This window comes from Urocampus carinirostris, chromosome 3, assembly GCF_059441175.1.
Source record: "Urocampus carinirostris isolate Australia breed hairy pipefish chromosome 3, RoL_Ucar_1.0, whole genome shotgun sequence".
Taxonomy (NCBI): Eukaryota; Metazoa; Chordata; class Actinopteri; order Syngnathiformes; family Syngnathidae; genus Urocampus; species Urocampus carinirostris.
In genome coordinates this window covers 8,579,243-8,595,094 of record NC_142351.1, presented here as the reverse complement: position 1 = coordinate 8,595,094, position 15,852 = coordinate 8,579,243, and the positions used below count along the sequence as shown (strand labels likewise).

Genomic DNA, 15,852 nt, shown 5'->3' with positions numbered 1-15,852 from the left:
TTGTATATTTTCATACATTTGATTACTTTTTTCTCTTTTTCAGTTCTTTTCGTACATTTTCTTCTTTTCAGTAGTTTTTATACTACGTAGTGATTTTCATATATTTCCGGTATTTTAAAGTACTTTTTCATACAATTTGCTAGTTTTTGTATGTTTCATACGTTTCATACTTTTACATACTATTCAGTAGTTTTTCATACATTTTATTTTTTTTCATACTTTTCCATAAGTTTTGTATATTTTCTAACTCCTCAGTACTTGTTGATACTTTTCTGTACTTTTTCATTGTTTTTTTTATAATTTTGAGTACTTTTTGTATATTTTGGTCATTCTTTTACATACCTTTCACAACTGTTTGTATATTTTCATACATTTGATTACTTTTGATCTTTTTCAGTTCTTTTTGTATATTTTTAGTGATTTTCATATATTTCAATTGTTTTAAGTACTTTGTCATACACTGTATTACTTTTTCATACTTTTTGACAGTTTTTCTATGTTCCATATCAAACCTTTCATACTTTTTAATACTATTCAGTAGTTTTTCATACTTTTCTGTACTTTTTGTATATTTTATAACTCCTCAGTACTTTTTCATACTATTTAAATCTCTTTCATACTTTTCAATATTGTTTGTATATTTTCATACTTTTCAATACTTTTTCATACAATGTGTACTTTTTCATAATTTTCAGTACTTTTTTGTATGCTTTCATACGTAGTTTATAAGCACTTTTTGTTATATATATTCTTCAGTTTCTCTACTACCTTTCAGTACTTTTTCGTACTTACAGAACATATTATTTTTCTTACTTTTTAGGACTTTTTTTTGTTAATTTGATTACTTCTCTGTACTTTTTCATACTTTTCCCTTGTATTTGTACTTTTTATAAACATTTTAGTGCTTCTTTATCATTTTTCAGTACTTTTCGGTATTTTTTTTACTGTTTTCTTTTTTCCTACCAGGTGAGCAGAAAAAAGTTTGATAACCCTGGTCTATGTTCTATTGTAGGTTTAGAGAATGGATTGAGAATTTAAGGTACATAGAAAAAAAGTATTTTTTCTGTCTTGGCAGACAGATGTGATGCATCACAGCATCTTGGAACTGATTCATATCGAAGACCAGCAAGAATTTCAAAGGAACCTGAACTGGGACCTCAACACTCCGGAGCATCTCCCATTCCACTTGGACACCCAATCAGGTCTGCTTAATTTATTGGGATTCCATTTTGACAAGTTGTCTCAAGACATTTCACATACAGTATGTCACAAATGGGAGTACAGTCCTTGGATATCTGCAGAGATTTCATTATTTTCGCATTTGCAAGGCCTAGTATTTTTGACTCTGTGCTTGTGTATTCAGTATCCGGTATCGATCCCGTTTGTCCCATCCTGTCCGGTATCTTGCTCCAGTATCCAGTATCTGTCCCGTCCTGTCCGGTATCTTGCTCCAGTATCCGGTATCAATCCCGTCTGTCCTGTCATGTCCAGTATCTTGCTCCAGTATCCAGTATCCGGTATCGGTCCTATCTGTCCCATCCTGTCCCGTCCTGTCCGGTATCTTGCTCGTCTATCCAGTATCCGGTATCGATCCCGTCTGTCCTGTCCTGTCTGGTATCTTGCTCCAGTCAGTATCCGGTATCAATCCCGTCTGTCCCGTCCTGTCCGGTATCTTGCTCCAGTATCCAGTATCGGTCCTGTCTGTCCTGCCCAGTTTCTTGCTCGTGTAACCAGTATCATGTATCGATCCCGTCTGTCCCATCCTGTCTGCTATCTTAAGTCAAAGTTACAGTGCATGAAGGTCAAAATACATGGGTTCCCCTGACGTTGTGTTGCGGTATTTTGAAGTCGAGTCGAAGTAGAACGAAGTTGAGTAAAGTTAGTAGAATTTGTCGAGAACCGGCTTCTTCGGCTGGGCTCACTAAAAGGAACCGGCTCTTTCGGGTCCTAAACGGCTCTTCGGGTGGTTTTTGCTTCTTCAATCCCAACATGACCAAATATGATGTAAAATGATGCACAAAATGACTTAAAGGGGGCAGCACGGCGGCGCAGTGGTTAGCGCTTGTGCGGCACAGTTCATGTCATGGGAACCTGTCGTGGGTTCAAATCCAGCTCCAGACTTCCTGTGCGGAGTTTGTATGTTCTCCCCGTGCTCCCCGTGGGTTTCCTCCGGGCACTCCGGTTTCCTCCCACGTTCCAAAAACATACATTTCAGGTGAATTGGCCGGTCCAAATTGTGAATGAGCGAATGAGTTGTCTGTCCCTGTGTGCCCTGCGATTGGCTGGCAACCAGTTCAGGGTGTCCCCTGCCCACTGCCCAGAGATGGCTGGGATGGGCTCCAGCCCCCCCGCGACCCTAATGAGGATAAGCGGTATGGCTAATGAGATGAGATGAGATGAGATGAGATGACTTAAAGGAAGGGGGGAATGGAACAAAAAAGAAAAATATACCAAAATGAAAAAGTTGTGAAAAGCTGAGAAAAAAGAAACAAAAGGAAGAGAAAAAAAGAAGGAAAAATTTAGAAAAAAAGCCAGTAAAAAAGAAAAGAAAGAAATGTAGGAAAAAAGTAAATAGAGAAGAAGAAGAAAAAAATAACAGCTCAGAAAAAATAAACACAATGAGATTTTTTTTTTAAAGGAATTTAAAAAAAGTAGAAAAAAACACGGAAAACAGAAGAAAAAGTTTGTGTCTGCTGTCCCGCCACAGTTGTAATGCCTTCTCAAGGTCCAATTGCAGCAACGGAATTTCCATAGCTAATTTGTGGTTTTCATTGTCGTGGTGCCGATCCAATGTGCTCTTCTGAAAGTTCGTGTTGCGAAATGATTCATGCGATCCAGTTTTTTTGTCACGCTGGGTACACGCATCACAGAACATGTAGCCTCCATTATCATCCTCCTCATAGCGTAACCAGGAATATAATTGAGTCCGTTTTGGCAGAAAACTCTTTTTCTTGCTAGGAGTATTCTTTTGTTTATTTTCTTTCGTCGAATCGTTCTCTTCAACACGCGTGCTTTCCTTGCCGGATTTATTACTGTTGTTATCACTCTCTGCATTATGTTTCGACTTACTGACACTGATAAATGACCAATTTTGTGTTGATTTTTACCGAATACTGTTTTTTCGGAGGCGTACTTAACCTTCACTCGACGACAAGCACCACAACAATGACGTCATCTCGAAGCAACGAAATCTCGAACCGCGAGACCCAAACAACAATGGCGGATCTGCCCGACGAAAAGTTTGGAGTGCGATAAATCTTTGTTAAAAAAAAAAAAAGTAATGGGGTAATAATGTCAATTTTGTGTTAAAAAAGCTTCCCGGGGACGCACGTTGATTCGACACTATGCGTCCTCAGCAAAAATGGGCAAACGAGAACACTGTATCTGTACAATTTCACCTCACAATCTCCATTTAAGAACAGATTCTTGTTGTAACCCGGGGTTAGACTATTTCATGAAGCAAACTGGAGCTGTCACAAGGACACTCCAGCCCACTCGTCCAGAAAGGTCAAGCAAAGTGACATCGGTTCAAACCTCTGGAGATGTTTTCACGTCCCCTCCGTGGACACGTCAACGGGAATTATCTTCAGCTCAATTGTTGAAGCACGTAAGTAGGTCAAGGACGATCCATTCAGCTTCTTTTTTTTTGTTTACGCTAGGAAACGGTGAGCCAGCCTACCTGCTGAGGTACAACCAAGACGAGCTTCCTCCGGAGAACTCGTCCTTCTGTGAGAGGAGCTTCGTTTGCAGATTCCGATGCCTACTGGATAGTTCTTCTGGCTTCTTGGTGTGTAGGGATTTATCTAGCTTGAATTTTGAAAATTGTTAGGATTGCAACCAATGTTCCCTCTGTGTGGCCAATCGCGCACTGCCTGCACATTCTCAGCGCAGAAGAAAATCTAGCCAGCGCACAAAAATCAGGGCTCGAAATTACTAATTAAGAAGCAATTTAAGTCAAAGTTACAGTGCATGAAGGTAAAATACACGGGTTCCCCTGACACTGTTTTCTAAATACGGTATTTTGAAGTCAATGTCGAAGTCGAACGAAGTTGAGTAAAGTCGGTAGAGTTTTTCGAGAACCGGCTTCTTCGGCTCGGCTCACTAAAAAGAATCAGCTCTTTCGGGTCCTAAACGGCTCTTCAGGTTGTTTTTGCTTCTTCAATCCCGACATGACCAAATATTATGTAAAATTATGCACAAAATGACTTAAAGGAAGGGGGGAATAGAACAAAAAAGCAAAAAATACCAAAATGAAAAAGTAGTGAAAAGCTGAGAAAAAAAAAAAAACTGAAGAAAGAGAAAAAAATTGAAAAAAGCCAGAAAAAAAGGAAAGAAAGAAATGTAGGAAAAAAGTAAATAGAGAACAAAAAGAAAAAAGTAACAGCTCGGAAAAAATAAACACAATGAGATTTTTTTAAAGGAATTTTTAAAAAAGTAGAAAAAAAACACCAAAAAAAGAAGAAAAAGTTTGTGTTGATTTCAAATAATTTCCAATGATATCAAGTGAATCTTGTTGCCGACATTGTTCTTCCACTAAAAAATGTGATTAGGTACAGTTCTGTATCTTACAACCGACTAAATAAGCCCCCAAAAATGTTACTATTATGCGACAAAATATAATAATAAGATGCTAGAAACTCTTTCACTGGGGCGGCATTAGCTCAGGAGGTAGAGCGCTCGTCTTGGGATCAAGAGATCACAGGTTCGAATCCCGGCTCCTCCGTGTTACATGTCGAAGTGTCCTTGAGTAAGACACTGAACCCCTAATGCCCCTAATAAGCAGGTTGGCGCCTTGCATGGCCGCATGGCCGCTATTGGTGTGTGAGTGTGTGTGAATGGGTAAATGTGAAGCACACTGTAAAGCGCTTTGGGAAGTCTTCATTGACTTGAAAAGCGCTATATGAATGCAAATCATTTCATTTCATTTATTACTTTGAGTTCTTTGAGTTCTGATATGAATTACAGTATAGCTAATGGTATGTCACTAAGAGTGTTTACAGAGCATTAGGAGCAATAAGCAGGTTCGCGCCTTGCATGGCTGCACGGCCGCTATTGGTGTGTGTGTGTGTGTGTGTGTGTGAATGGGTAAATGTGAAGCACACTGTAAAGCGCTTTGGGAGGTCTTCATTATATAAATGCAGATCATTTCATTTATTACTTTGAGTTCTTTGAGTTCTGATATGAATTACAGTATAGCTAATGGGGTGTTTACAGAGCATTAGGAAAATGTATTTTTTAAATTTTTGTCGTACTAAACAACAATGATGCCTGACTGTTGCATACCTGTCAACCGGTACAGTTTTGCCTTACAAAGTGCATTTTTTATGCATTTTAAGACGAGTACGAGTAAGGAAATCTGTACGGAAAAACGCAAATTTGTCAACGATGGGTACCATCCGGTATACACCGACTATCACCAAACGGCAAATCAATCAAGACAAACGAGTTCGCCGCGGTAGCCTCTATCTCGGTATCGTTTTTTTCGTTGCAAACGAAGCGAGCGGTTTGATGCTACTGTGCGCATGCGTCTGCCGCCTGGGGATTTCCTTCATGCATCATTCCCCAAAAAATATATGGTGTACGATTATTTTGTATTTTGTACGGGAAAATATGACAGTTTAATGGGCATGGAGCCGTGGAGGTTGACAGGTATGCTGTTGGAATGGAACCTTAATTGAAAGGAAGTCGTCTCTCTTTGTTGCAGGCGTTGAGCATCCAGGGTCGACTGAAATTCCTCCACGGACAAAGCGGCGGCCCGCTCCAGCGAGCCTTATTTTCTGTGGCCACTCCGCTCCAATCGCCGGCCATTTTGGAAATCCGAACAAAGAACATGATCTTCAGGACCAAGCACAAACTGGACTTCACTCCCATGGCCTGCGATGCAAAGTATCTGCTTTTCTTATCTTTCCCCCAAATTTTTTGAAACATTCTGTCATAAAATTCATAGATCCGACAGCGCTTGTTTTCAGCCAATCAGAACGTCAGGCAGACGATGCTGATTTAGGTCGGCCATCTTTGTATCACAGACAAACACACATGTGATCCACAGGCTCCTACAGTGTTTTGTATCAAAATGTCGGGACGATGTAGATCAGACGTATCCTCAGCTAAAAACCCATTTGAAGAAATGTTCGAGATGGATAAAGGCATGCTAGCGGCTTCACCATCAACTCGAGGTGCATAGGATCGATGGGATCAGAAACAAAGTTATTTGTTCTCAGGGTTGGGTAGGGTTACTTTAACTGGATTACTTTCAATGACTTTTGGATTACTCCAATACCAAATATGCTAATAAAAGACAAAAGAAACTAAATATGACTAAAATGACTAAATTTTGTGCAGGCTTGGGGAGTAACGGAATACATGGAACGGCAAAAATGATGTTGGCAAGCTGTTTGGATTTATTTTCATTTTGTTTCTGAGGCATTTTATGTTCGTTTTGCCGGAGATCAAAGAGATCAAAGCCAGGAGAGAAAGCTTACCACCTGTTGTGAGTCATCATTTGATTCATATTTAGTTTCTTTTGTCTTTTATTAGCATATTTGGTATTTGGGGCGGCAGTAGCTCAGGAGGTAGAGCGCTCGTCTTGGGATCAAGGGATCCCAGTTCGAATCCCGGCTCGTCAGTGTTACATGTCGAAGTGTCCTTGGGTAAGACACTGAACCCCTGATACCCCCAATAAGCAGGTTAGCGCCTTACATGGCTGCAAGGCCGCTATTGGGAAATGTGGAGCACATTGTAAAGCGCTTTGGGAAGTCATTGACTTGAAAAGCGCTATATAAATGCAAATCATTTCATTTTCATTTCATATGGGAGTAATCCAAAAGTAATCGAATGTAATCAAGTTAAAGTAACCCTACCCAACCTTGTTTGTTCTACAGAAAGTGTTTTATTTTTATGATAGGTTGGTCGTTTTGGTTGTAATATTTCTCAGAATTCACTGTGTGAATATAAATTGTTTTTATATTCCTAAATATAAAAACAATCTTTCACACACACACACACACACACACACACACACACACACACACACACACACACACACATGAAGTAACGTTTCAATAATCAGTCTAATTGCATCTCTTGTACGTTTATCAGTCTTGAACTCTTTTATTTTGAAGTCGCATTTCCGGTGTATTTTTCTGTTTCCTGTGTGAATAAAAGTTAGCTTCTCACACGGGAGGAGAGGTCGGCCGAGGCACTCGCCCGGAGGGGGCCACCCGACAGGGCTCTCCCGCTTGGGAATTTTAAATACCTTAATGCTTGTTTTTATTTGAGTAATTTTGCCAACATAGAGTTTATATAAGTTTTAACTTTAACATTTTATCAAAAGTTTACGCTGCTGTCGGGTCGGTTAGTTGCTAGTCTCTTCTAGAGAGCAAATAAGCCCAGCACAAAATTGACTTCCAAGTAACTCTGAACTTTGGAAAGGATGGAACGACGGCGTCCCCTTTTGGACAGTTCCCGAACGTACCAATTCATCATGTACCATAATGAAATCTGATAACACGGAGTTTTGAATGTACCGTATTTTCCGCACTATAAAGCACACCGGGTTATAGGGCGCACCCCGAAAAAATAGTTTTTGGTCCTATATTTGACATACATAAGACGCACCGGATGATAAGGCGCTACAATGGGAACGTCGACAAAACAGTCGGATAGTTCAGTCCAACTTATTACCCCTTTAACATTCCCAAAGCTTGCAAAGAAGCAAATACGTGTCGAGAACACGTGCGGATGCAGTGTCCGTACGAAGTCACTCAAATGCATCGTTCCATCGTTCGGAAGGTTAAAGTCTTAGGATTCAAGAAATGCCAACCATTCCTTAGTTTCTATTTTCTTTTTCGCTCGCAACTTTACTGTGCATATGACAATAAACACTTGGAATTGAGTTGAATTTAAAAATAGACACTCCATTCCATCCATTATCTGCACCGCTTATCACAGAAACATCGAGTTCAGTCTGAAACAAGATACAGGGAAAATATATAGCCGGAGTAGCTCACCGAAGTCGTTGTGTTCAATAATAATCTGCAACCATGGTCCTCTTATATCCGTGAGTGTAGTAAATCCAGGAGAGTAACATATTTACAAATACAGTACAGAATAGTAAAATAATGTTTTCTCTATGCCGTCAACCCAACTTGCTATTCACATTAATCTTTTTCGGCCAATTAAAGGCTTTGTTTTGCCCCTTTAGCCTATGCGAGCCTGTAAATGATAAAAAGGATCCGCCCCCTTTACCTCCGAATAACTTTAGCCAATAGTGATCGATTCAAATGATGATTGACACAATGGTTAGCCAATGAAACGCCGGTAAATAAATCCCAGCATACACCACGGACTACTTTGCGTTCGGGGGAAAATCTAGTCGGCGGCTGCTGCATTAGTTGCAAGACTTTGCGACTTAATATTAATCCATAAATAAGGCGCACTGTATTATAAGGCGCATGGTCAGCTTTTGAAAAAAATAAAGGCTTTTAGGTGCGCGTTATAGTGCGGAAAGTACGGTAATTAAAACGTCCAAGGCAATGTATTGATAAAATCATGTTCTCACCGTACGTAATTATGTCGATTGGAGGGATTCTCAAGTACAGAACATTATGCAAATTTCTCACTTTGGCTTTCTAACAAGTTTAGCAACTTCAAACACGCTCATCTGATCCCGGTGGTCTCAGATATCTGAGACCACGCCCAAAGAGGCATGATATGGTCAAGCGTCCCTGGTCCATATAAAAAGAGGAGCTGATCAATAGCTTGCTCTCTTTCCTACTGTGTCGCACGACTGCTGTGTGTCGTGGCTGTGCGGGTCTGCACTGCGACCTAGAGTTCAGCATATGGACCAGTCGATGCGACCAACTCGAGCACGAGAACAAATCTCTCCGCAACAACAAGTAAAAGTAGGGTTTCAGATTTAACACCATGTTTGCTGGTACTTGGGAATGAGCGTTCTTTCTGTACAAAGGAATCCCCCCAAATCGGCTAGCATTATAGCGGGAAACTTTCTTCATGTGCTACTAACTTTCAGCGGTCGAAAACTTCCATAATCTCTGCCCCTCCCCACCCCGTTTTTTATCATTAATTCTCTGTGTTAATAAATTGTGTGTACGCTATTGCAATCGGCCTGGTTCATTGAATCAATTTTCTTGGGATTAGTAATTCATATCAGAACTTAAAGAACTCCAGTAATTACATAATTGAATTTTATCAGAGTAGTAAATTCTAGAATTTACGGTGGAGCATCAGCAACATTCGTTTACTGATTGCAGTAAAGAATAATTCGTTTCAATCCTAACGATTTTCAAAATGAAAGCTAGAAAAATCCCTACACTTCTTAATATTGGCATTTAGGAACACAAAGTGCTAACCATTTATCATGATTACTGATGTGACTCAGCTGTGCCTGCTCATTTGACGCCAACCGCCGCGGGTTCTGGTTGGCTCCCGATCAGTATTTGTACCCAGTCCTGTCTGTCCCCTTTTGTCGGTCCGTCTGCGAACCTCAGTGAACACTAGGCAAGCATTTTTTGATCTGACTCCCACCTGTCTCGTTTATTGCTCCCGTCTGCCTCCGGCTTCGACCCGTTTTGATCCTGACCACGTCTACTCACCCGTTCTGGCTTACGACTCACTTCCGACCCTGACCACGCCTTGCTCTCCCAGTCCCAATTACCGACCCGTTTTTTTCCGTCCCTGACACAGCCATCGCTTGCTAAGGAAGATACACTTCCGCGTTCGGAACACAATCCGAGTACGAGAGCGACACCGGATCGTGGGCGCAAGCCCTTCCTCTTTCCTTCAATAAAACTTGTGAGAAACGTAACGCAATTGGGTCCTGTTTCCGTTCTGGTCCTGACACCATTAGGGGATTGATTCCGATTCTTCTGGCAGTGATAGACAATGCAGAATGTTTTGGAGCCATTAATATCATTAAAATGAGTCCAAACAAGGATCCATTTTGCTGCTTTGACTTATTTTCTTTTAATCTCCTTTTTTTTCCTCCGTATTGCAATTTCTCTTGAACCCTTCCTGTGCTCATTGTGCTGCTGCGGCAGTCCAACCCCTCTTCTGTTTAGCGCATAAAAACACTCATATCTGTCATGTCCTGCATGGTCGCCATGACAACCAGCTGGTCTCGCCCCTTGACACCGGCTGACACAGATTGTCCTAATTACGTCTGGGATTCTTAAGGGCTGGTTTGGGGACTGCCGGTTGCTGGTGCATTGCATTGTTCTGCATTGCTCTGTTTTGCTCTGTTCTGTTTTGTTTGACTCGAGGAAGACCTGTCATGCCCGTTTGTCTGTGTTAGTAACTTTAAGCCTGTTTGTGAGTATTTCCTAGTCTAAGTTTCTGATTGCCTGTAAGCCTGTTTTTGTTTTGTTTTTGTCCCTGCGTGTTGGACGACTTTTATTTTCGAAATAAAAGTAACTGATCGTTACGCAATTGAGTTCACCCTTCCTGCCTCCCTGGTCCGGTTCCGTGACGCATATCAACCAAGCAACCAATTAACCAAAAGTTAGTGAGAGGACAAAAACATATATGGTATGTGAAACACTCCTAAATATATGAAAATTGTGTTTTTTTTAGGGGTAAAATCGTGCTGGGTTACACAGAAGCAGAGCTCCGTGTCCGAGGTTCGGGCTACCAGTTCATCCACGCCGCTGACATGCTGTACTGTGCTGAAAATCACGTCAGAAGTAAGTTTTAAGTCAAGTCGAGTCAAGTCATTTTTATTTGTATAGCCCTTAATCACAAAGAGTCTCAAAGGGCTGCACAGGTTATTAGACAGACTATTTTTCAGACAATTATGACATCATCCCCTGATCTGGAACCAACATGAGGGCAAGGAAAAACTCAAAAACCTCAACATGAGGAAAATGAAGAAACCCTGAGAAGGGACCGCACTTGTAGCATCCCCATTTCAGGATTATGAAATGAAATGATCGGCATTTATATAGTGCGTTTCAAGTCAAGACTTCCCAAAGCGCTTTACAGTGTGCTTCACATTTCCCAATAGCGGCGCTAACCTGCTTATTGGGGGCATTAGGGGTTCAGTGTCTTACCCAAGGACACTTCGACATGTAACACGGAGGAGCCGGGATTCGAACTGGGATCCCTTGATCCCAAGGCGAGCGCTCTACCTCCTGAGCCTCTGCCGCCCCAGACAGCAAAAGGATGTTGACAATCACAAGAAGACGAAGAGTTCTATGATTGCTAGTGGGTGTTTGGGCCCGATCTTGGCCTATCTGCATCGTACAATTTTAGATGTACAATGCCGTGAAAATGGATTTTCCCCATTCCTGATTTCTGTGGTTTGTGGTCTGCGGATTTTACGGATATTGGTGTCATAGTAATGTGGCTGAAGTGGACAAAAATGAAGATTGAAGATTTTATTGTCAGAACCAGAACAGAAACAGGACCCAATCGTTATCCCCCCCGCCATACGGCAATTTCACTCAGCGATATCACCTCGGAACAGATTCATGTGGTATCCTGGAGATCTACTGTAAGGTTAAACTGTCTGTTTTTAGGGGGGTGAAGAACAATAATATGAACATACAGTGGAACCTCGCTAGTTCGCGGTTCCACTTTTGCGGGTTCAGAGCTTTGCGGGTGTAAAAAATATACCTTACCTTCTCAATAAAAGCATTTATTGACTTGAGCAAGCGCGAGCTTATGTCAACTGAGGACACGGTGTGGACACTCTTATTGTGAAGGGGAGGGGGAAGCCCTGACACAATGTTTAGTCATGGAGAGTTACCGCTTCGCTCACCCCCCCCTCCTTCAACTCCTCCCACCTCACCCCCATCTTATGTGGCGCTGTTTATCATGGAGGAACTCGGCGACGCGACGTAAGTATATTCTCTTCTGTCACATTTCATCTCAAGTTTGACTTTATTCTACCAAAAGCGAGCGGTTGTTTGTACTACCTAAACACGGCTAATTGTGTGTGGTTTCGTGTATTTGTTGTAAAAGCCGTTCGATGCCGCTAGCTAAAGTATGTTGTTATTGTCAGAAGGTAGCTCTTTCACTTTCATTAAAATGAACACGGACCATTTTTTTAACTGTTGTTTCCCAAAACGCTTCACAAACACTCACATATCACATCTCATCTCATCAGCTACACCTTTTTGAAACTGTCCAGTCAGCATTTAGAGCAAATCATTCTACTGAGACAGCCCTTGCAAAAGTAACCAATGATCTCCTTTTAACAATAGATTCTGGTGCCTCATCAATGTTACTGCTGCTGGATCTCAGCGCTGCTTTTGATACGGTCGACCACAACATATTATTGATTCGTCTAGAACGCATTGGTATCTCAGGAACTGTACTCTCGTGGTTTAGGTCCTACCTGTCAGACAGGATGCAATGTGTTAACTATGGCAATATGACCTCTAAACAATCTAATGTCCCTTGTGGTGTTCCTCAAGGCTCTGTACTTGGCCCCCTTCTTTTTAGTATTTATATGATCCCGCTTGGTGACATTATCCGCAAGTATAATATTAGTTTCCATTGCTATGCAGATGACACTCAACTGTATGTGCCACTGGAAAAAACTGGACATTTAAGTTTTAGAAATCTGGAGGATTGCCTTACTGAGATTCAAAGATGGATGTCAAATAATTTTTTACGCCTTAACCCAGAAAAAACTGAAATGTTGATTATTGGTCCAGCTCACTGTCGTCATTTGTTTTCAAACATTACCCTGAACCTAGACAAATGTAATATCACCCATAGTGACTCGGTCAAAAATCTAGGTGTTATATTTGATCCTAATCTGTCGTTTCAGTTACATGTGAAAAATATTACTAGAATAGCTTTCTACCACCTCCGTAATATTGCGAAGATTCGTTCAATGCTGTCCCAATCAGATGCAGAGATTTTAATTCATGCGTTTATTACTTCTCGGCTTGATTACTGTAATGTATTGCTTTCTGGTCTCCCGATGTCTAGCATTAAAAGTTTGCAGCTGGTTCAGAATGCGGCAGCTAGACTTTTGACTAAGACTAAAAAGTTTGAGCATATTACACCTGTATTGGCCAACTTGCACTGGCTCCCAGTCCACTTAAGATGTGACTTTAAGGTTCTCTTATTAACATATAAATGTTTGCATGGGCTTGCACCCTCTTATCTCTCCGATTTGATTTCCCCCTATGTTCCTGCACGGAGTCTGCGCTCGGAAAATGCCGGTCTACTTGTGATTCCGAGAGCCAAGAAGTCTGCGGGCTCGAGAGCGTTCTCCATCCGGGCCCCGGTGTTGTGGAACGCCCTGCCTCTGGAGATAAGATCTGCAACCTCAACGGAAGTTTTTAAATTGAGGCTTAAGACACACTTCTATTCCAAAGCATATGATTGATGCCCACCTCGTATTCTGTTTTGTCCTGTCTTTTTCTGAGGCCTGCCTGGCTGATACGAAGGAGAAGGATGATTTGGGATGGGTCAGCGGACCGGGGTCTGACCTGCAGCATGTCAACCCCTGCATTTACCAGCTGGCGTCGTCGTTGATGTCATGCTCTTTCCGGACATTTTCAACATCTTACCTAGTGTTTACTATTCTGTGTACAGTAATGCTAATTGTAATTCACCCTGTTCAATCCTGGAAGGGGGATTACCACATGTGAGGTCCTTTCTCAAGGTTTCTCTTTTCTCCTCACACTGAGGTTTTTGAGTTTTTCCTTGCCCGCATGCTGGTTTGCTAGTTTAAGATCAGGTAATTGTGTAATTTTGTAACTGTAATCCTGTGCAGTCCTTTGAGACATTTTTGTGATTAAGGGCTATATAAATAAATTTGACTTGACTTGACTTGACTTATCCTCAGTAGGGCCGCGGGGGTGCTGGAGCCCATCCCAGCAATCATCGGGCAGTGGGCAGGGGACACCCTGAACTGGTTGCCAGCCAATCACAGGGACAGACAACTCGCTCGCTCATTCACACCTAGGGACAATTTGGACCGGCCAATCCACCTGAAATGCATGTTATTGGAATGTGGGAGGAAACCGGAGAGCCCGGAGGAAACCCACGCAAGCACGGGGAGAACATACAAACTCCGCACAGTAAGTCCGGTAGCTGGATTATAACCCATACAGGAGGTTCCCAAGACCTTAGAACTGTGCCGCACATGCGCTAACCACTGCGCCGCCGTGCATTTTTGAAGGGGTGCCGCTACTTCGCGGATTTTCAGTTTTCGCGGGTGGTCTCGGTCCCCATTAACCGCAATGACCGAGGGATTACTGTACTCAGACGGGAAAAAGATCTCGGCACTATTAATGCCAAAGTCCAAAAAATCTACAACATCTGTTGTGCTTGTAGTGATGAAGACGGGTGAGAGCGGCCTGACTGTTTTCCGGTTACTCACCAAGGAAAACCGATGGAAGTGGGTCCAAGCTAACGCCCGCCTGGTCTACAAGAACAACAAACCGGACTACATTATCGCCACCCAGAGACCGCTCGTGTAAGTAGAGTGTATTAAGGGGCAAATCAATTATTTCAATACATAATCGATTGATGAATTCATCTAAACAGTCTTGGAATTTGGAATTGTTCGAATTTGTTATCTGACTTCATTAACCAAACACGATCTACATTCATCCAACAATTATGCGCGCTCGTTTTGAGAGAGAAAATTACCAGGAAGCCGGCAATTCCACACAAGGCGGGTTTATTCACAACAGCAGATCTAAGTGTGCCCAACAGGAGACGGCCCGTATCCGAGTTGCCCCGGATCATTTATACATTTCAGCAAACAAATCAAAGACATCCCACTATTCCCCTATTGGCTATGTGTCATCTGCAGCTAACTTTGGCTTTCTCTTATTGGTTGTTTTCTCCCCACATGATGGCGTGTCGGCTCCTCCCATGGGCGCGCGCCTGCAGTTGTTTGTGCTCAATAATCTCACACAACATTACCCCGACGTCTGGTAGTTCTGCGCCGTCAGCACACACACGCATCCTGTTATCAGAAGTGCGTCCCGTCCTCGACAAAACATCTGCCACTTATGCATTCCACACTGCCTGCCCTGACCTTTTATTGTACATTGAATTAAAGCACAGTCAGTAAATAACTTTATTACATTGAACTGAATACATGTAACTCGTAGTCAATCGTAGAAATTTCTTATTTTCGATTTAGTAATCGTGCATTCTAGTATGCGATTGAATTAGGCTAGCCACGTTTGTCAGCGCTGTGCAGCTGGTTTATTTTAAATGTAATTATTTTTTCACTCTTCAATCTCTGCCTACTAGTTGTAGTATTTCTAAGTTATGGCTCCAGGGAAATATTGTAAGCAGTACGCAGACTGTTTTGGAGAAGCCATCTTTGGGCGTCGCCCCAAAACACACGCAGGCAATATGTCAGAAAGGGAGAAAACCATTTATTTCGTTACAAGAGTTGACACAGCGTTTTCTCATTCGTCTCTCGGAGACATCAGCTTTTATCCCCTTCGTTCAGAAATTTCACGCCAGAAATATCACGTGTTGTTTTTCCCGGATTGCTGCGTCCTCTCGATTCTCCCAAATTACGTGATTTCCCCCAAGATAGTTGAAGAAGACGTCTTGACCCAGCCAACTTTCTGTCCGTTTCACAACCCCGGATGTTCTTTCGCAACCCCGGATGCCGCAGTGTTTTTTCTCGATGACGACACTTGTTTTTCGCAAACTCTCAGCGAGCTCCATCGGCTGACCCACGTTTATTTATCTACAACAACTGTTCAAAACAACAAACATAATCATAAAAAGTAATTTGGCGCTTAAAATAATGACTAACCTTTGCTCAGGAAGCGTGGTCCATGCCTGTTTGTTCAACCCCTGAAAACGGGAGGTTGTCTAAAGTTGACTTGTACCCTACAGAAG

General features: G+C 42.0%; 1 protein-coding gene across 1 annotated transcript in view; it reads left to right on the top strand.

Annotated features, from left to right (window-relative positions):
- LOC148368582 (aryl hydrocarbon receptor-like) overlaps nt 1-15,852 on the top strand; it is a 57,163-nt gene that overhangs the window by 27,852 nt on the left and 13,459 nt on the right. Inside the window, exons 5-9 of the mRNA XM_088330558.1 lie at nt 1,076-1,202; nt 3,660-3,787; nt 5,705-5,886; nt 10,591-10,700; nt 14,314-14,455. Coding sequence (XP_088186684.1) covers nt 1,076-1,202; nt 3,660-3,787; nt 5,705-5,886; nt 10,591-10,700; nt 14,314-14,455 — 689 coding nt within the window. The remainder of the gene's footprint in view (nt 1-1,075; nt 1,203-3,659; nt 3,788-5,704; nt 5,887-10,590; nt 10,701-14,313; nt 14,456-15,852) is intronic.